Source organism: Pteronotus mesoamericanus, unplaced genomic scaffold (assembly GCF_021234165.1).
Source record: "Pteronotus mesoamericanus isolate MK-2021 breed Mesoamerican mustached bat unplaced genomic scaffold, CSHL_Meso_final scaffold_1066, whole genome shotgun sequence".
Classification (NCBI taxonomy): Eukaryota; Metazoa; Chordata; class Mammalia; order Chiroptera; family Mormoopidae; genus Pteronotus; species Pteronotus mesoamericanus.
Window position 1 is genome coordinate 3,429,512 of NW_026555299.1, and position 22,038 is coordinate 3,451,549.

The window sequence follows — 22,038 nt, forward strand, 5'->3', positions numbered from 1 at the left end:
AGATTAAACGCGGTCCGCGTTCGCCCAAACCACCACACTGCCGGAGCCAGGGCCCTGACCTAAAAACCACAGCTTCCAAAAAAGCTGGTCCGGTCTCTGAACGTGCCACAATTAGGGCCTTATCAGTTGAGGGCTCTCTTTCCTCCCTGGAGCCAAAATATTTCAAAACTAAACTAAACTCTTGGTCACAAAATTAACCACTACATTTTAGTAGGGTCTACCAAAAATTAAAAATGAACATCCTGCTCCAAAACCTAGGTCTGTGCTGCTGCGTTTAGTCATGTCAATGAGGGGGCTTGGACCAAGAAGGGAGAAAAAGATCTGTCCTTCACAAAGCTTGCAATGATACTCGCCCAAGAGAAGAGCCTCAAATTCACAATAAATAATTCACCTTAAGCCCAAGGTGGCTAACCAGGCTTTATGAGGAGCAGCCCCTTTGCATTGAGCACCAGGCCATGCAGTTCTGCGCGGGCAGGGTGGGGCTGGGGGTGCTGCCAGAGGCCCTTTGAAAGCTGGTGGCCTTCGTGAGCAGGAGCAAATGCAGGAGAGTGAACGCAGCGTGACACGCGTGCTCTGCGGAGGCGAGGAGGGACGCACAGCCCTCTTTCTTAAAACAGGACCCGTCCTTTATAAATGAAGAGACAAACTAGCAGTGCAGGGCCACCCAGTCCCCTCCCCTTGGTGGAAAGGGGACGGGTGCTGATGAACCCAAGGCAGCTGTCTGAGGTCCTCCGCACACCCCCCTCCCAGCTCCTTTGTCTTCTCTACCTTCTCTTGCCTGCCGGCCTCTTCCTCCCTCCTTCTTAGGTGGCACAAACACCTTCCTTTTTCTTCTACCCCTTTCTTTCTCTTTTACTGAGCATCAAACATAAAAAGATAGTTAACAAAAAATGTTTTAAAAAGCAGTGTGCTTCAGGGCATAACACAGATCCTTCATTTGAACAGCTATTTTGTTTATGCAATTACTGTGGGCCCCTAAATCTAAAAAGAAAGTACATGATTCTTTTAGAGAACAAAAATTCCACTGAGTGAAAAATTTTACATATCTCAGGGAGAAATAAAGAATTTTCTTGAAGCAATTTCTGATTTGCCTAACAGACAGAAATACGGCTGTCTTCCAGCCCAGACTATAGATCTACTGGTAGTTTCCAGGGTTGACGATCCCGACTTCGGCATAACCAATTAAAAGGGAATAGCCATAAAAAGCGCAGATACTACTGTCAGGCAATAAACTAGACCTTATCGGTGATAGTGGTGCGCATTACAAACTTCAAACTCATTCCTCGCTCTAACCCATCAGAAACTTCCTGGCTTTAATAGGCTATAAAGGGCAGGAGCTTTGAAGTCCCTGGGATTAGGATCAGTAATAGACGGACTGAATGAGAAACTAAATGCAGGTGGGACAGACCCTAAGCGTTCTGAATCAAAAACAAATCCAATTAATCAAAGAGTCCTCAGGCCTAGCTGCCAGCCAGCAGATTGCAAGGGTGGCCGAGGCGAGGAACAAAGTGATTCTGAATGAACCGATGGGAACCTCTAGCGAGAGCTCACTCGTGAAACTGATTCCCCGTCTGCGAGGGCACGCTTTGCTGGCTTTCCTGAGCAGAGGTGAAGCCATCCTTTTTATTGAAGAAGAGCACAGTATCAGAGCCTAGATAAGGGAGGAGAAAACTAATGCCTTTCAAACTGAGTTTTCATGTAAACAAATCAGTTGGGAGGGATTTAGGGAAGCTGAGATCTGTTTTCCCAAGGCTGATGGCCTTTGATCCTGCAGATTCCTAAGCCCTTAGACACTTGTGGCTACAGAACAAGCCATGGGCTTGGAGTTAAATGGGCCACCCTAGAACAAGAGTGATATGATTGATAAAATCAGAGTCATGCTGCCTCGGAAATGGCATTACTGCTGAGAAAGCAGGAAAATTCATTTAAAATAAAGGATGCAAATAACTTGGCTAGCATAATAGATCCAGCCAAGAGTTACCCTATCAGCCAAACCAGTCCTTTCCTGAACACACCATTTCCCCACTTTTCTTACCTTCTGGAGGGCTTTTATTCTGATTATTCCAGACAACCAGGAGCTTGGATAGACTGGGCACCTTGGACACTTCAGTGATGACCCGGAAGAGACTCTCCACTCGGTCGTAGGTGAGAACGATGGCAGTAAAACCTTGAGACTGTGGTGGGATCAGCGGCAGGAAGAGTGGGTTGCTCACACTACTCCACTTCTGCAAGAGAACAGAAAAATGTGGTTCAGAGAAGGATCTAATAGCAATAGGGCTGATCTCTTTCCCAGGATCATCAATATACCCAAACGCGGAAGGACTAATGGCTTTCGCCATGGCCAATCCAAGAGCTCAGCAACTGTTCAAAGTCTTCCCTTCCTCAAAATTCATATTGACTTTCTGTAATTTAGTTTGGCTCTAATACCATTAAAAACAGAGCGGAGAATTTTTGCAGGTGAGGAGAGATGTTAAACATGGCAGATTAAACCCATTCATTTATCTCTATTCCCTTCCCAAACCCACTAAAATGACAGTTAATAAATATAACATACAAATCTGCAATGACAATGAAATGGGAGAAGGGAAAGGAGCTGATGAGCAATATTAACATTCTTCTGAAAGAGGCCAGAAAAGTGGGAACTGAGTAGGAGAGTGAGAGCTGAAACCTAAGTACCTACAAAGGGGCAAGGGCAACAAGGTTCAAGGTCAAACTGTTGAACCCCACAAAGGCTCAGGAATTAAGCTCAGCGGGGACCTGGTGAGGGTAAGAGAAGGGGTAGGGTTGCAAATGGGAGGACTGGTGAAAAACACGCTTAAGGAGCACTGAGAGGCCCTGATTCACAGCCCTTCCCTTCACCCACCCACTCAGCCAGAACACGTCTCTTCTCCTCACCCCCGCTGGACACGGGAGGTTTATTCTCTGAGGAAACTGAAGCTCCAGGCATGGAAACACAGGCACAGCTGAGAGGAAACTGCAGGTTAAAATCAATATTCTGAATGACGAGCACCACAGCGCTCATCCCGCGGCAGTCCCCAAAACGCCGGCAGCCTGTGGCAGGGGTGCCACGCCATCATTTTACGCAGAAGCCTCCCAGGCGGTAAGCGTGCCCTCACACAAAGAGCTGCTGATCAAGTTTTTAGTGCTTCACCCTCAATCATGAACAGATCCTAGAGTCACAGACAATTCAAGAATATCTTTCCCGAGAATAACAGAAACCAAAGGAACAAATAGAAAAACAGGAACTCAGAAGAAACAGAGACAATAGAAGTAGAACGAAATTGAAAACATCAACAAATTATATCCTAGAGATAGAAGATTTTTCATCCATGCAATAATAAATTGCTATTTTTATTTAAAAAGTTCTATAAAGAACAGGAAAGAACTCTTAGACATTAAAATTCGATTGTTTAAAATTATGCAAAAGGCAGGATTGAAAGATACAGTAACATATTCCAGTCTGGTGAACAAAGAGACAGATGAAAAACAGAGAAAGGATGAGAAGTATGGTATGTAAATTATATATCAATAAAGTTGTAAACTAAAAAAACACACACAAAAAGAAAAAAAAGATGAGAAAAATCTAGGAGGTCCAACATCCATCTAACAGGAGATTTCCTAAAAAAAAGCAAACAAACCACAGAACATGGAAAAAACAAAACTACCAAAGAAATTAAACAAGTTCTCAAAACAAAAGACATCAGAGACGTGAATTCTCAGACTGACAGGGCTCAATAAGTAATGAGTACAATGTTTTTTTAAAAAAGGACAAAAACCAAAACAAAACGATGAAACAAAAACCACAGCCTTATCAAAGCACATCACTTCTGAGTCCTGGGAATAAAGTGTGAATAAATGAAATGCATACATCTAGGTGATGAGCATGTGCGTTTACTGTACAATTCTTGTACTTACAGCTCTGTAAGCTTGAAATTTTTTCAAAAACAAGTTTAAAAAGTTATGGAGATTAAATTTCTTTGCTACCATTAAAATGTTAAGTAATTTTTAATGCAGCAACATAAGCAAAAGTATTTTTGTATTAATAATAGGAAAAGATTGCTAAAAACATTCTTATATTTTAAAACAGCTTTATTGACATAATTCATAGACTATACTATCCACTCATTTAAAGTATATACGGTAATGGTTTTTAGTATATTATATATAGTCTTTTAAAACTGTGGTGAAATACAACATGAACTTCCCTTTTGTAACCATTTTTAAGTACAACTTGGTGGCATTAATTACATTCACATTCGTATGTTGTTATGTGAAAAGCCCAGGATCTAACTTCATCTCTGCGAGAAGGTGGCTGAATATGAAATGTCCTATCTGTTATTCTGGCTGCTTACACTTCCCTAGTGTCTTTCATAATCTGGGTTTCCCAAAGTTCCTCATCAGCCTCATCCATATCACTGATGGACACCCATCACCACGTATATGACAACAGCTGTTTGCCAGATGTAACAGTGTGGGACAGGAAATGTACACAAACACATGGAATACACATGGGATGGGAACTCTAGGAGTCTGAATGGTTTTCCTGGAGTCCTAATGTAATCAGGATATTGAAGCCAAAATGCCCACAACAGACCAGAATGAGACTTCATACCAGAGAGACAGAATAGAAAAAGCTATCTTCTTAATGCTGGCATTCTGTTACCATGGCATCGTGCTTTGACATTAAGTTGTAGTCTTAGGAAGGTGCCTGAGTTTTAGCGTTTGTGCCCAGCTTCTGGTTGCATTTGTAGGAACCCCTTTTAGTTTTCTTCCCCAAACCTTATCCTTCCTACCTTCCTGGCCTTTCTGTGGAAACTGAAGTCAGTAGGCAGCTCTGGGCTTAACTCCCAGTTAATCCCCAAGGTTCACCCTCTGCCATCCCAACCCACTCATCTACTCCTCCAGACACAATACTCTTCGCTGCCTTAAAAAACACCATTTAAAAGGCAAAGAACACAGAAGATTTTTTAGAAGAACCGTGTAAAATAATTTAATGTGTGATGCTCACACAGTCAAGATTTCCCGAGCGTGCACATACCGAGCATAAGGCACTATGCTTTACATGTATTATCTCATACGAGCCTTACAACAGCCCCCAAGAGAGATAGTCATTATTCTCGTTTTATAGATGATGAAACTATAGAATTAGAAATAGCGAACGATGCCTAATCATTTGTTTTACCAGCAGATGGAAGGAAGGTAAGAAGGAAGGGAGGGAGGGAGGGAAGCCCCGGAATGATGTTGGAGGCTACATGACCTGTAAGTGACAGGTGCTGGCAGGAGCCCAAGCACCTGACTCCGGAACAGCAGATGGTGGTGGTTCACGGCCCTTCCCCAAGGCCTCCTACTCTGAGTCCGGGTAAAGCATCCCCATTTTAGACTTTGGAAACTGGAACTGTGGGTGGCTCCAGAGTTCATTATTTCTAGCTCTTCTCCGAGACAAAAATGATAAAAGTTCTTTATCCTTGATAACTAAATCTGCGCCAGTGAGCAAGAGCCCACCCCACAACTATGATATCAGAGGGTACATGGAATAAAAACACACCACCTATGTAACACTGACACAGAAGGAGCATAGAAATTTTAAAAAGGTAAATACACCCCTGACACGGAAGGTAAGTGTATTTTACCACCAACAAAACGAGGTCTGTTCTTTGGGAGAAGCAGCGAATACTCACACACTTGAATGCCTTTGTGACATTAAGAGGAGAAGGAACTTCCGTGAGAGGCAGAAAAGCCTGGTTTCGGGGGGCGAGGCGGGGAACCCCTTGGGGTTTACAGTGAAGCAGCCCCTGAAAGGCACCACAGCTCCGATCTCAAGGCCCTGCCAGGCAGAAGGAGCCAGAGTCTTTGGCAAAACGTGGGATCTGGTCTCATCCCTCTTGCCAGCTCCCTTCGGAAAGAGGACAGAGGACGGTTCTGAGGTGGGCGGAGAGGAAGGACGGGTGGGTGGGAAGCAGACGGTTACGCGCCTTGGTGTTTCATTTTTCCACACTACTCACTTGCATACTAAATAGGGCTTGAAAACTGGAGGAGCAGAGTAAGACCACAGATTGAGGAGACAGAGCATGGCAAGGACTGAAATCTTGTCAACACTTTCTCCTAAAATACAGACATTGAGATGAACATGGAGGCGACACATTAGCTACTGAGCATGTATTTACTAGGATACAGGCTCCAGGCTTTCCTGCGGACAGGCCCCAGGGTTGATGCAAATGACTTCAAAAAGTGAGTCGGCCTGTTTAATCAGTTTGGGAATCAGGAGGCCTTCATTTGAACCCAGGTTCTTTCACTTAAACCAGCAACATGACCTGGGCAATGCACCTCAACTCTCTTGCACGTCGGTTTCCAAATCTATAAAATCGTGATACTACCAGTTTCTAGACGGTATGACTTCACATTATAATAATTAATTACTATTTAACTACTCAGAGGTTGTTAATAAAAGTAAGCAGGTATATACGTAAAGCACCTGACACGTACAAGCACTCGATAACTCATAGCCAGGAGCCAACCTTGTCGGGGTGACAATTTCCCTGGGCGTGACTCGCCCGCATGTCTCCACAGCGGGGCGGGCAGCGGCCTGCGCAACCATGAGGTCTCTTCCAGCACCACGAGTTCTAAAGGAAGTCTTTTGTGGCCTTTATGTTATAACGCTTTGGGGTCCTGGTTTACCTGGCTTCTCTCCTTCCCCTACTTTTCTGTATATACTGTTTTTATTTACAGTTTTCTCTCTTCCTTCCTATGCTTTTTATATTCACTACCTTGAAAGCTCCTTGAGAGCAGGAGCCACAAATACTGTAACATGCGGTACCGAGCACAGTGCCTCGTGCTACTCAGTCAAGTCTGGTTTAAGTCCAACCCAGATTGTCCAGGTCCCTGTTCCTTCGGTCCTCGTCGTCCACAGACGTGAACAGCTGGTGGACACAAGTGAGCGACCTCATGAACTCTGAAATGATCTCCAACTCAGTGCATTCATTTTATAGTACTTACCAAGACTTTTATTGTGCTAAGAATTCTGAAGAAGTGTAGGGTTAGGTTATTTAACAGAGCTCGAACCTCCTGCCGTTTGCTAGTTCTGTGATGTGCAGAGCTACTTCTCTGAGTATCCATTTCTTCCTCAATAAAATGGGAAGCATGATAGTGCTTCCCATTAAATTTACCTCCTAGGGCGAGGATGATTCAATGAGATTACGCACAAGTGCACTCAGAGGGTTCAACATGGAACTCCGTGAATGGTAGTTCAAAAGAAACACACAAAAAACTCCCAGCACTCCCCAGTCTGTATTTTTCTTGCCTGCAAAAACAATGTGTTAGCCATTCAGCTATCATTCCTACCGATATTGTTTATGGTACCCATTCTTTCAGGCAACTTTTCCTGAGCACATACCAAAAGCCTCAAATAATGTTAAAGATGTAAAGATGAATACATTCCTTCCCTTTAAAACATTCATAATCCAGTGGGGAATCCAATACAGAGGGTCCGATGAGAAGATAAACTATAATGCAAGAGAACAAGTACTAGAGCAAGGCGTTAAAGTCCTGTGTGGACACAGAGGTCTGCGCAACCGCCTCCGTCTCCCTGGAGGAGATGGAGAGGGAGCCCTGGAGCAGGCTTCGAAGACAGGAAGGAGAACGCTGGTCAAAGAAGCCGAAAGGCAAACTGAGCGGCTGCATTAAGGTGCCTGTAAGACGGGAAAGGTCACACCAGCCAGGGAGGAGGACAGAGGAGGCTTAGAAATGGCAGGGACTCAGACTCAGGCAGGCTAACTAAGGCCACATCAAAAAAAGCCTTGTGTGACAAAAGTTTTAAGTCACATGATTAGCTTTTGAAACTTTCTTTCCCTGAGTGCTGTTTTCCTGATCAATTAACATTGCTACCTTTATGTTTCATTTCAAGAAGTCAGAAATAGGAAATGCTGATCTGCAACTACCTTCTGTGCCAATTGCTTTTCCCCTCCTCAAACATAATCCCATTTGCCTTTGGAGCCCAGTGATGGCGTGGAGAAAGGCAGCTTTAATTGGGAGGTACTCCTGCCCACAGATCCTCTGCTCCACTGGGGTAAGGTCAACAAACTAACCCCCAGAGTAAAAAAACGTACTGGAGAAGGACATTTCAAAACGGCATTTAGTCACCTCTGAAATACCTTTAAGACCTGACCCCCTGCTGGCTGACCAAAGAGAGTGTCTACAGTCTGGGACCTCTTGACCCCACTTTCTGCAGGAAATCAAGCAAATTTAAACCTCTATAATTTACTCAAGACTCTGACTTCTGCCAGGGATAAGGAAACAATGCTGGCAATTAACTCTGTTGCCTGATTAAATTTCCATCATGGCAAGAGAGGGCCTAGAACCAGGCACCCAGCAACAGAGAACTGAAAAAACAAAAAAACAAACAAACAAACAAAAAGGTGAAACATCTATCACAGCTGTACCTTCAGAATCTTGGTTAGCAATACCCCTTTCAAATATACCCAATAAAAACTGTTCACCCAAAGATGGAAGGAGACAGTAAGAGGAGAAGTGTGCATCATCCTGAGAGAGTACCAGCATTCAGCCAAAATACCTTGTTCATCTCTTGCCTACCCTTTGCTTCTCACTCCTACCACAAATATTCACTGTAGACGCTTCAGTAAGAAATTCAGACTGTTAAATTGCAAGCACATCAAATAATCTGTAATAGCCACAATAATGGTCAGGTCACAATGCTGGCTTTAGAAAAGCTCTTTCAGAGCACTTATTCTGGAAAGCCCTGTTGAACGAGCCAGCAGTGAGCAGACAAACTAGAGAGAGATGTGGGTTCAGTTTTCTGGATGTCCTGAAAAAAGGCCTTGGGAGACTAGGCAAAGGGATTTTCTCCTTCGAGAAAGAGATTCAAACTCAAACAACTAGATGTGTCTTTTGGCAACCTCACACGAAGCAAGTTGTCTGGGCCCTTCCTGCACTCCTGGTTTGCTTTCTGTTAGCTGAAAGGTCATGGTAGCCTTATATGAGTCTAACCAAAACCACTCTAGCCAAGTGAGGGAAGGTGGTGAGCAAATGGCCTTTGCTAACCATTCTGAAATGTTCCTACTGGAACTACTTGAGGATTATAAATGAGGAAAACCACATTCCATTACCATCTAAAGGACTCTTTCAGTCTAAACCAATCAAATTCCAGACAGGAGAAATCAAGCTCAAAGCATGATGATGCAAACTTCAACTCCTGTTGCTCACTGTATCAAAGATATTTTAAAATGTCACTATGTATAACTTCATGTGACACGAAGAGAAGCAGGCATTTGAGTCAACCCATATTTGATTTAAATAAAGGTATTTAAATATGAGCAGAAAAGTGAGAAGGAAGAGAAGACAGGCCTGTTACACAGAAGCTTTTGACCCCCCCCCCCCCCCCCCCCACAGTAATGAGTAGCTTTACCTATCCCTACCTTGATAGAAAGGGCAGTTTTCTTGGTTGTTTTGAAGTTATCAGCCCTTACCTCAATGTGGTTTCAATTATGAATTACCAGACTAAAAGGGGGGAAAAAAGCTTTGATTTATTCTTTTTTGCTCCAATTATGCATGATGTGTTTCCACTGAAGACTTTGAAAAGTATTTCATCATGCCTCTCATCCTGAAGTGGTCAAAGGGCAAAACCAAAAGGAGTTAACCCTTCCATTTCTCCTCTGGGTTCAGACCCCCTATCGATGGCTGTAAGGCAAGGCCTTTGAGGCATACAAAGCAATGAAAGGGTTAAGCATTAGCCTCATATTACTAACGCGCATAAGGGTGGTGTCCCCTGTCCAAAACGGTGAGATGATATTTATGTTAATGGTTACTGGGAGATTTGAAAGGGGCAATCAGTAATGTGGCCCACGTTGCCTTAACCATTAAACCCCCGCAGCCCCAGTGACGCGCAGCGCACGGCTTCTGGGCACGCACGAACCCGGGAGCCCGCAATTGCAAAGACCTAGAGATGTCTTCCAGCAGGATCAAGAGAGAAGAGATTCCGGACAAGTCTGAAGTCTACTTGCCACATGACGACTTTAATTCATTCCCCCAACAAAAAAATAACTGATTGTTCTGAAAAACAAAGATAACACTGATGGCTAAATCTCGCTGACTTCACATTAAGCAGACACAGGAAAGATGACGAAATCAAAGGCTAGATAGAAATCCCCTTAGTGCTGCAGACTCAACTAAGGGAGAGAATAAATTATCGACTTAGAATTCCTACGACTTATTTACAGTAATCTGTTCATAAATAAGCTTTCTCTATGGTGGAGCTGGAATGCACGTAAGCACATTTGGGTGCACGAGAGCTGCAGGCACTCTGACTCTCTGACACATCCAAAGAAACTGAGCCACACAAAGTCAGTCAGGGTCACAGGAGCAGGCCAAACATTTTGGCTATTACTCTCTTTTTCCTCTAGGTATGTTTAAGATTTTTCTTTTTGTTTTTCTCCCTCGTTTCTTCTGGAACTCTGATGAGACGTGTGTCAGACTTTGTTCTTCTGTTCTCCACATCACCCGATGACTCCCTCGCCTCTCTTTGGGCTGCATTCTAAATAATTCCTTGGAATCTACTGTAATACCCTAACCTAACAACCTGAAGGCCCTGCAGGTGTGCTTCTGCTCGTTCTCACTCATGATCCTGCTTTATGGTTTTGTGGTTTTTGACTGTGAGCTGCTCATTTTCCTTAGACACTGCGTTTGGAATAATTATTTGAGACCCAGATTGAAGCAGAGTTCTTCAAGAGGAGGTTCGTCTCTACTTCTGCTGGTCCCAATCAACTCAGTGCTGCGTTCAATGAGATTCCTCTTAAGGTTTATTTGGACCGCACCTGTAGTATGAATCTGGACCACAACCATGTGAAGGTGGCTTACGACTACAGTTCTCAACACTTGGTCAATACGGATTTACTTTTCTTTACTCTTTCACTGATGACACAGCCCTTCAGTCTCCTGGCTTCATCCAGGAAGTCCTGGTTGGATCCTCCAGCTCACAGGCTTTCAGTCCTGCTCCCCTGTCCCCTGCTTCAAGCAGCTACCAGGCAGAAGCTCCGGGTCATCACACTTGCAAAGGTCGCCATAGCAAAAGCTGGCTTGGGCTCTCCCCTCCCGGGATACCTGGTTTCACTTTCTCTAGGGAATCAACAAACAACACACTTTCATGCCAGCTTAGCAATGGGCTAAAATTGTTTCATTCACTCTTTTCACTGTTCAGTTGTGAAGATCATTTAGTATAACTAATCTATCATAAAGCCAGTAACAGAAGTTTTTCTATGTCTACACTGTCAATCTAATTACGTACTATTGTGTTTTCTATTTAATTTTGGGGTCAAGTTTGCATATAAGATAAACAATTATTAAGAAACTATGACAGTATATTATTATAGATGGAATGGTGAACTGAGAATCTCTGCTTTAGATAAATCACTATACTTCTTCATACCTCCATTTCCTCATTTATAAAACAGGATGATGGGAGGTAGAACTTAAAGATAAACTAAGCCTCACTTTCTTCATCTGTAAGAATGGAGCTAATAGAATGCTATTCTTAGGGTTTATGAGGATTAAGCAAGAGAAAAAATATAATAGAACCTATCTGGGTACAAAACAAGGCCCTCCAGTAAATTCCAATTTTCCCCTCCAGAGTCCCATCCAACTCTAAAATCTATGTTTTGATGGAATAAAGCCTTCAAATAGCAGCCTTACATTAACAGCACTTCATTTTAATAGTGCTACACAACTTACAAAATGGTTCCACAAATATCATTTCATTAATATTTCATAATAAACCCATTACATAATTAATACCCCATTTCACAGGTAAGAATAATAAATTTCAAAGAGATAAGAAAGCACCAGGTCAAGAAAATAGATGGTTTTGAACTCAGGTTTGAGTTCAAAATGTCCTTTGTAATGGCCTTGATTAGTACTTGGAAATCAGTCACCTTGTTCTTCCCTAAACCCAGTCCTGCAGACAGCAAACTGCTACAAAGAGAGATTTGGTAAGTAACCTCAGGTTACTCAGATCATCACCAGGAAAGAAGGGATTAAAACTTGCAGTTCAGGAATTTCTGAGCTATAGTTAGCTTAGCGAAGGCTCACAGATTAAACCCATCTGAATGCCTCTCTGAAAATTCCAGTTATTATCTGAGGTTCAGCTACTTAAATTTTTTCTTTATATAGCACTGAAATTCACATCTGGCTCAATGCCCACTCTTCTACTGTAAAGCCAAACGACTGTCAAGAAGAGCAGGAAGGGTTGCCACTGATTGCTTTTCAGGTAGGAAAGGAAAAAATTGACATTTCATCCTCCTCTTACTTGGAAGAGAAGCCAGTCATTTGTAAGAACGCTGGTCTGGCTGCGGCTTCCATCCGTGGGATGGACAGCAGCCAGTTAAATGGCTCAACATAAGCCATAGTAAAAGAATTTGGAATGAGAAAAGAGCAGGTTCCATATGCTGATGCTTTTAATAATTCATGAGTTATAGCAGTCCAAGTAATAAATTTCACTAAATATACCTATGGTAAAATGGTCTAAGATACTGTCTAATCAATTAAATGAGTGAATACAATAAAGCAGGAGCCCCCAAAACACATCACTGGTTTATACTGATTCGTAATTTGAAATGTCAAAAATAACAGTTCAGCTCTTTGATAGTACAAAAGATTTGGATTATTCTTAGAACATGGTCTTCAAATATGCAATCATCATCCCTGGATCTGTTACTTAATACTGAAATTATTAAGTATTTCAGTATGCTGAAAACACTTAAAAGAAATGCTTCAATGAAAAACTAGTAACTTCTTTGATTCAAACAAACGAAGCTGATCTACAATCCAAAGTGTTTGAGAATGTTAATGGTGGCTTAAACTACCACTTCTCATGACAGGTAAAACAAACTTACAAATTCATTCCATACTTGAAATACTCTGACAGTTTGAAATAGAACCTTGTTCTCTAGCCTGGGCATAAAAATTTTGCTGGCAGCCCACTGACTTTATTTTAGAGGTCAGCTACGGTATGGAGGGAGACTTCGCTGGTTTGGTAAATAGGAACTCTACCTGGGCGGTTAAATGAACGCTGTTTAGTATGGAAATCCCCTATTGAAAAATTAATGTTAAAAAAAAGTGGTTTATCTCTGCAATAGCTCTGGCATACCTGGAAGAAGCAAAATTACAAAGAAACAAAACCAAGAACTGATAAACTCTCTGGAAAAATACCTCATTACTACCGATGGCAGAGATTTGTACAGAAAACCTTATGGAAGATGAATTCACATTCCAAAATTATAAAACATATAAGAAAACAGTGTAACAACAGCAACAGGCAGTAGATAAAGGACAGGATTAAAGACTTTATAAGAAAGTTTAAAATTGGAGAATATAAAGTATGTATCTCAAGCAATTAAAGATTTAAAAGACTGAATTAAACACATATGAAAAAAGATGCTGTGAAATAAACTGAAGCAGGCAGATTTGAAAAATAACAGAGCTTCTAGAAATAACAACTGAAATTTAAATCTCAATGGACAGGTAAAAACACACAAGTCACAACTCAAGAAAACAGCAAATTAGATGTGAAAAACTGTCCAGCATTCAGAGAGAGAAAAATGTGGTCAAAGTGAGGGGGTAAAAAGAAAACCTTGAGAGACATAAAAACAGAATGAAAGAGGCCCACATACATTGACTAGGATTCCGAACAGGAAGATTAATGAGAGTGACAGCCTTGTAATATTCAAAAAGAATATGAGGATTTTCCAAAACTGATTAAAGACATGAACCCTAAGCTCAAAGAAAAATCACTCTCATAGCAGATAGAGAATGGGAATTAGAAAATCACCATTTGGCAACCATTATCACAATTGATTCAGGCAAGAAATCATCAGTGGATGCTAAAACTAGTGGGTGAAAGTCTGAGGAGTGACAGGGTATTTATAGTCTCAAAGTATTTCCCCACTGATTAAAAGAAAAGTTAGTAACTTTACATTGGAGAAATCCAGCTAAAACCTGTGACTGAAGTTGTCATTACCAGTAATGGGACAAATTGACATGTGTCCTCCAATATGACGGACACAGAGAACACATCACTTTTGCAATATTCCTGTCAAAAATGCATAATAGGAATTTCAATAATTTGAAAACTAAATGCATAATTTGATGCAAAAGCATCAGACAAATCTAAAACCAGGGACGTCTTAAAAAATAATGGACATGTTCTCTTCAAAAATGTCAACATCATGTAAGAGAAAGACTAAAAAATTGTTCTAGACTAAAGGAGGCTAAAGAAACATGACAACTGAATGCAATGTATGGTCTGGAATTTTCTTTTGCTATAATGAACATTTTTAGGATAAATGGCAAAATCTAAGGTCGGTCTACAGATTCAATAATATTGTATCAGTGTTTAGGTCTGGATGATTTTGATAACTGTACTGTGATTCCATATAAGAACTATTTAGGGGTAAAGATGCCCATCTGCAACTTCCAAATGGTTCAGAAAAGAAGTATGTATGTACACAGACAGGGGTGTGCAAAAGTAGGTTTATCCTTTTTTGTAGGGAAAATGATACAGTAATTAATAATAATACAAGAATAAATAAACTCTGTGTTTCACATACTCAGAACTGTAAACCTCTTTTGCCTCACCCTATCGATACAAACACACAACATCTATACTCGCAGAGAAGAAATAATAAAGGAAATGTGGTCAAATATTAACACAAGGAATATGAATGAAATGTGTACAGAAACTCTGTACTGTTCTTGGAATTTTGGAACAGTTGGTCTCAAGATCCCTTAAACTGGCATGCACAGGCGGCCAACCCTCTCACTGTTCTTCTTAGCATGTGAAGGGTGATTTATCCTCTGGAGAAAATGAAAGAGAGAGATTCCATACTCAGGGGCAGGAGACAGGGAAGACAGCGTAAGGTACTATACTGAACAGAGGAGTATTAAGTGATCTTCTGTAAAATCAAAGAGAACCCATCGCCTTCCTCCATTCAGGTCCCAAAATGCTTGTAGCCCAGACTTATCCACCTTCTCCTGCACTTCCAAGGCAGAAAGATTATCCTCTGGATCAGTGAACCAATCCAACAGAAATAACACATAAATATCAACATTTGTGCAAACAACTAGGTCCCCATCCTCTTAACCTAAGTAAAGCCTATCCCGTGTACAAAGAGCTAATCAGTTTTGAGTGCCTCACTCTGAAATAAGACCAGACTGCTGAGAAATATCAGGTTATTAAAGAAAGTTTCCAATATGAAAGGGAAAATAATGAAATAAAAAGGGAATTCAAAGGAAATGAGCAATACAAGGAGCTAAAGAAAAATTAAAACAAAACAACAAATGTCTTCACAGAAAGTACTGTATCCTTGAAAAAGCAAGAATAAGAAGCTTTAAAAATATTAACTAGAAATCAAGAAAAAAACTCTTAGAAATTAAAAGTGAAAAAAATTTTTTAAAAATCAAAACATTATTAAATAAAATTGAGAAAATACCTGAGAAATTAAAACAAAAAACCTCATTAAAACAAAAAGATAATAAAATAGGGCTGAAAAGATAAGAAAAATAAGCATCCACCTAATACATTCATCATCTAGGCAATGGAAGTTCCATAAAGAGAGGAAAGAGAAAAAAGAGAAAGAAAATAATCAAAAATATAAAACCGCCCTGACTGAGTGCCGCACTGCCAAGCAAAGGGTGGCAGGTTCGATTCCCAGTCAGCACACATGCCTGGGTTGCTGGCCGGGTTCCCGGTGGGGATGCGCGAGAGGCAACCACACATTGATGTTTCTCTCTCTCTCTTTCTCCCTCCCTTCCCCTCACTCTAAAAATAAATAAAATCTTTAAAAAAAATAAAAGTGACACTTTCCAAACAATGTATTAAAAAAATATATATATATATATAAAACACATAAATTTCTCAGAACTGGACATGAATTACAAGCTTATAAGAGCCCAAATCAGTATCTTTAAAAAAAAATACAGATACCAAGGCTTATCATCATAAAATTTCCCAGGAAGATTAAAAATGTCACATAAAAGGATCAGGAATTAGAACATCTTACTTTTTGATATTAAAATTAGAAAACAATGGAGCAATGTTGTCAAAATTCTGAAGAAAACCCACCTCAACCAGGAATCTACACTAGCCCAACTATTAACCAAATGTGAAACAATACATTTTCAGACATGCAAGGTGACAGAAACTTTGTCTCCTACTAGTCCCTTTCTAGCGAAGCTATTAGAAAAAACCACAAATGAGGACAATGTTAGAATCTGGAAACAGAATCCAACAAAAAAGAGAGAAAAAGAGAATTCCCAGAACCATGGTGAACTGAGAATTCAGAATAACACTGTAGAGGAGACCTAGAGAGCAGTCAACACAGAAAGAAAAATCCTAGAGTTTACCTGTGCTTGGCCACTTTATTCTTTTGTTGGAGAATTTAGTAAAAATTAATTAGTGATAGAAACATGGAAAACTAAGAGAGAAAAAAAGGCAGTTATTTACTCCCTGGAAAATAAAAAGTTATACAGGAAAGGAAAAATAATCATTGTTTACTACTTGGTTCAGTTGAAAAAAATTTATATAGTGCCAATAATGTATAAAGTAAGCATTGCTTTAATTAGAAAAAAAAAAGAAAGATAAAAGATGATACAGCCCTACTGGCACAATGGGAGAAAGAGAAATGTGTAGAGGAAGAAGGGAGAAGAGGAGAAAGAGTGCTAACTCAAAGGAAATAAAAAGATATTGTGTGTTACTGAGAAATCAAAAATTAGCTTGATAAGCATTTTATGGGAAGATAAGAAGATAAATACCAGGGGAGAGCTAAGAGAGTTGAAAGCAGTTGCCTTTTGGGAAAAGCCTTAATTTTAGTTACGGGTATATGCCTTATTTACTATTCGAATTTTAAAACCATACATGCGTTAAGCTGTACTGTTTTTTTAAATATAAAATTAAGAAATATAGCTGAGATAAAAAAATAAAGAGAACCAAAAATGAAGAACCCACTTCTAGTTGGAGCAACGTGGGAATTTTCCTACTCTGCAGCTCTAATTACTGTTTATTAGAAAATTACACTTAAATATTAATAATTTGGGAGGCATGTAACTAGGATATCAGAAATAGAAATAAAATTCATTAATCGAAATACACGACAACTACATTTTCCTGCTAATTTCTGCTGGTGAATCATTTAAGCAGACCTCAAAGGAGAATTAAAATGGCCCCTGAAACAAGGGGAAAGGGAATTTGCTGTGCCAATGAGTGATAGCTGAGGCATGAAGGATGGCTTCGCCAGACATTCAATATGTCCTTAATTAATCTGCTCCAGATCAAGCTCCCACAGACTCCAAAAAACTATTCCTCTCATTGCCCTCCTACAAGCCGTGTGCTGTAAGGGAGCAGCCAGGTTTTGATTCATGAACGCTGGAGCCATAAAAGTGGACTCTCGGTTAGCAACAGCGGAAGGACTGCATCCAGGGAAACAGCGTGTGCAGATTCGCCACCACCGCTGGAGATGCTGGGCGGGTGTGCGTACCCAGGCCTCGCTCTCTCCTAGGGAGGGTCCGGGTGTTCATGCAAAGACCCGATTGACATGACCATCTTAGCAACACCCCGGGTTTGGCTTTTCATATTCCTTACACATCCTCCCCATCTGGATCTGGCTAGTGAGCTGGTCTTTCCCTTTTCCCCCCTGACCAAGCTCTTCGGACCTTCCTGCCATCTCTCCATCTGCAGACCCAACTCAGCTTTCTTTATTCCTTGGCTGCTGATGACCTCAGACTTTCTACAGATAGGAGACAATTCAAAGGCAAAGGCTACTCAAAAAAAGGGTTGGAATTTAGGGTAATATAAAGGATTGCTGGCGCCACTGTGATTCTACCAATGTGATACCTCTAAAAACAAAGACTTCAAAAAGCTTACGCTTACTTAAAATTCAAGCTAAAATTTCTAAATTCCATACATACTTTAGTCATATCTAGGCAGTGGGAGGAAGAAGGGGAGAATAAGCCCAGAAGGCCTCCTGGGGGGCAGGGTAGGCTTTCAAATTCCAGAGAAACATTCCACAACCTGGAAGTTAAAGGGCACTGAGTTGAGTTAAACAGATTGTTAACCTGGTATCTTTTCAACTTAGAGCTCTGCTCCATGCATCTAAGCTGGCGCTTCTTCAACCTGCAGAGTGATTTATTGCTTGTTAGTGTTTACAGTTGAGTGATATTTTCAGCTGCTTATACAACTATAACCTTTGTGAATGAGGGCCGCCATCTGGACACCTACTAAGTGTATACGCAGCCCTGAGTTTTTTATGGAGCTGAGACAGATGTAGTCCGAACCTGTCTCTAGATGCTTCCAATCCCAGCCCTAGCGGTCCAGGAGAGGAACTGGATGGGCAGAGAGAGCCGTCTCTAGTCACCGAGTTACTGTGCACACAGTGAATCAATCCCGCATCCCAGTGCGGTCCCCGGACGGGTAGCATCAATACCACTTGGGAACTTGCTACAAATGCAAGTTCTAGGACCCCACCCAGACCTCTCAATCTAAAAATTGGGGTAAAGTGGCAGCAATCTGTGTTTTAACAAACCTTTCAGGAGAGTCTGATGCACACTGAAGTGGGAGAACCACTTCCCTAAGAACTTAGGGGGCTGCAGCAAACTCCAACTTGAAGTGTTGCTTCTCGTGAATGGTAACTGCCAATCAAGTGCTCTTACGCATTACTCCCACCTACTGATTCCTTCCCTTTCTGTCTTCAACAATTGGACTTGGCCCTGGCCGGTGTGGCTCAGCTGGCTGGAGTGCTGTCCTGTAACCCAAAGGCTGCAGGTTTGATTCCTGGTCAGGACACATACCTAGGCTGCAGCTTTGATATGCAGCTTTGACAGCTCCAGGAGTTATGTTTCTCTCTCATGTCAATGTTTCTCTCCCTTCCTTCCTTTCTATGAACAATGAAAAAAAAATGTCCTCGGGTGAGGACTGAAAAACAACAAGCTGGACTTGGACTGAGGCTAATAGGAAGTGCAGGTATAAGCATGTAATCCTCATCTGAGGCCTTTCTTGCAGCTAAGTCGCCGCTCAGGCTAGATTTCATAGGAAGAAGCTCTCGTTTTCTAACCTCATTCTTATGTTGGGTACAATAATCCATTTTAAGTCACTTCCCCATCTTCCTCATCAATTTTTGTCAATGGCCATGTGTCCCCTACTCTCTGTCTGGGTGCTAGTATGGTCAATGAAGAAAAGAAACAAATCTGGAGTGTTTTTACTTGTGTTGTTTATAATAGCGACTTTGGAAAAAACTGTCAAAAGGACTGGGTAAATGAAATTATGACATGGAAGAGGTGGGGAATAATCTTTTAAATCACATTGTAGAAAAATAACACAGGAAAACGTTCCACTCTACAACATGACTTCAGAGCTATATTACATTTAGTTTTTAAAAAATTATTGCTGAGAAAATATGGTTTCAGTGACACATGCCAGGAATCCAAAGTTTCACAGCTCTTGGCCTGCTCCATCCCTGTATCACATTTAATGCTCACTTGCCTCAGTCTCTGTCCTCCAGACAGGCTCGTATCTGGCAGAGGACCAGAGGCAAGGCGAGGGAGGGCGTCCACAGAGATTCGCAGCTACACAGGCGAGGCCCAGATGTAGGGATGAGGCCTGCCAAGGGGCCAGAGCACAAATGACACTAACGTTAGACGTGATACAGGTGTGGAGTATTTGGGGAGATGATAAAGTTTTGCTGATATTTGCAAAAAAAGAGGAGAAAAATGAAAGCATGGAGAGACTGAAAGGATAGCAAAATACGGGCAGGCTTGACATGAAGAGCTTGGAAAATTAATGATGAAAACAAATACATCCCCTCATAAATTGGTGAGAAATTCCTTCCAAAGAAAGGATTCAAAACAAAGGGCCAACGTCTCCAAACCAGACAGAGCGGCTACTTTAAAGTTATGCTCAAGAGTTATTTCACCATACTTTTTCAAGTTTTGAGAGTGTGGCACAATATGCATAATGTAATCAGTCTTCTATCTGGTGACAGGTAAGAATGGCAGAGCATCTGGTGACACGAACACTTGGTTTCTGCAAGGCTACCCCTCACTGTCTTCCTAATCCACGCAATGTTTTTTTGTTGTTGTTATTTCTTTGATTTTTTTGGTCTTTTTCTTTAACATTATAGCAAGGCAGCAGCATCTGGCCAAAACAAGGCTCTGCTCTTACCCCTTCCTCTCCAGCCTGAGCAAGTCCGCGCACGACGTTAGGCCACCCCCTCGGGGTTTCTGATACTGTAACTTTGATGGAACGGGGAGCCTCCCCTGCAAGTCAGGTCCCTAGTAATCATATCTAGAGCTGGTTAAGTATTTCTGAAGGGGAGGGGCAAAGTTAACTATAAATAAATCATCACTTCACAGGCCAGTTGCTTTCACCGAATATACAGAATGTAAAACCCACAGCTTTAAATCAGGGCTCTCATCACCTGAGCATCTAGAACTCTGATCAACACTGAATTTCCCTGAAAAGGACTATGTAAGCCAATAGTTAAAGAAAAAAATATATAGAATGTTTCCCAATAGCAAATCAGGACTTGTGCTTTTTATATTTACGTTCTTTCCCAAATTTGACTATTTCATCCTAAATTAAAACGCAAACCGCAAAATTTCATGTACTATTTTCTTCTAGTTTATATTCTTATGAAAGACAGGGAACCAAAATTCCAACCGTTTATTCTTATTAAAGTTTTCTTAGAGCTTTAGGTAAAAGAACAGAACCAAGTCCCATTGTTTCTACACTTTCTGGCTGGGTCATGGCCACCCCCCTACAGGAATTCGCACGCAGGGGAACAGATGTGATCGTTCTCTCTCTCAAGTTCGCACCACATGCTAGAAGTGGTGGAGAAGTTTCAGCCCAGAGGAGGCTCAATGGCTCCCATAACATTCCATATGCAATTTAAAGTAATCTACGGATGGAAGACCTAGGTTCTTACTTGTTTACACGTGTCAATTATATGGCCTTCGATAAGTCAGTCTCATCATGTCAGCTTTACAAAGAAAGATTTTATCGCTTTCCCCACCTTCCCAACAGGTGAAGGTCAAATCAAATGATGGATGTCACATCCGTGTGTGAGTGAGGCTTAGATGGCTCCAGTCCTGGAATCCCCATCTCTCTCCCCCCTCCTTTATATATATCAAGGGCCTCCTGTCTGAATTAAATTGCCCTAGGTATTGGCTGGAATAACAAGATAACTCAGAAATTCCCTTAAAACGCTTACAACTTCAGAAGGTATTATACTTTATGCATAGTAAGTATAGGAAAGTAAGATAGGAAAGAAACACAGATAATATGCTCTAAGAGTTAGTTATAAGGAGGAGAGTATTTCCTGCTTGGAGGTCTGGGAGAACCCCCTGGAGGAAGGGGTATATGAGCGGGCCACTGTAATTTGAATAAAATGCGGACAGTTAAAGGCTATGGTGAAAGGGCCAGTCAAAGGCACAGAGAAGGAAATGCACAGAGTATTCACAGGCAGAACGAAGTTGTGTTGCCAGAAACCTAGAACTCCCTTAAAGAGAACAGAAGGAATCAAAGCTTCAAAGGCAGACTGGAGCCAGACTGCGGCAGGCCCTGCAGTCGGACTGAGTCTGGGCTGTAATGCCATCATCGCCCGCGACGCCCACGTGCCCCCATTCTCTAGCTGGACAAACCACTCCCTATCTATAGCTCAATTTTCTAAACTCCCTCATTTGCTAGTTCAAACAGTCAGTTCTCCCGGACAGTGCTCAAATTTACTCTCTATTAAGTCTCACCTGGCTTCCCGAAATAGTCTCCTGTCTCTAATCTTTCCTCACTGCAATTTAACCAGTCTCCACAGTGACGTCAGACTGATCCGAAACACTATCTCGCCTCATTACTTCCCTGTTTACATGTTTCAGTGATTTCCTGTTACCAGCAGATAACACGCTGACACCTTCTGTGAGGTACAAGGTATGCAGGCTTCGCTCCTTCATGTCTGCCGCCGCGACCTCCCTGAAGCTCCTTAAACCGCCATGCTC

General features: G+C 41.5%; 1 protein-coding gene across 2 annotated transcripts in view; it reads right to left on the reverse strand.

The window, feature by feature from the left end:
• The window catches only part of EXT2 (exostosin glycosyltransferase 2), a 134,610-nt gene that overhangs the window by 41,565 nt on the left and 71,007 nt on the right, over positions 1–22,038 (reverse strand). For both annotated transcript variants that reach the window (XM_054587121.1, XM_054587122.1), the window contains exon 9: positions 2,036–2,225. In XM_054587121.1, the coding sequence (XP_054443096.1) occupies positions 2,036–2,225 (190 nt within the window). The remainder of the gene's footprint in view (positions 1–2,035; positions 2,226–22,038) is intronic.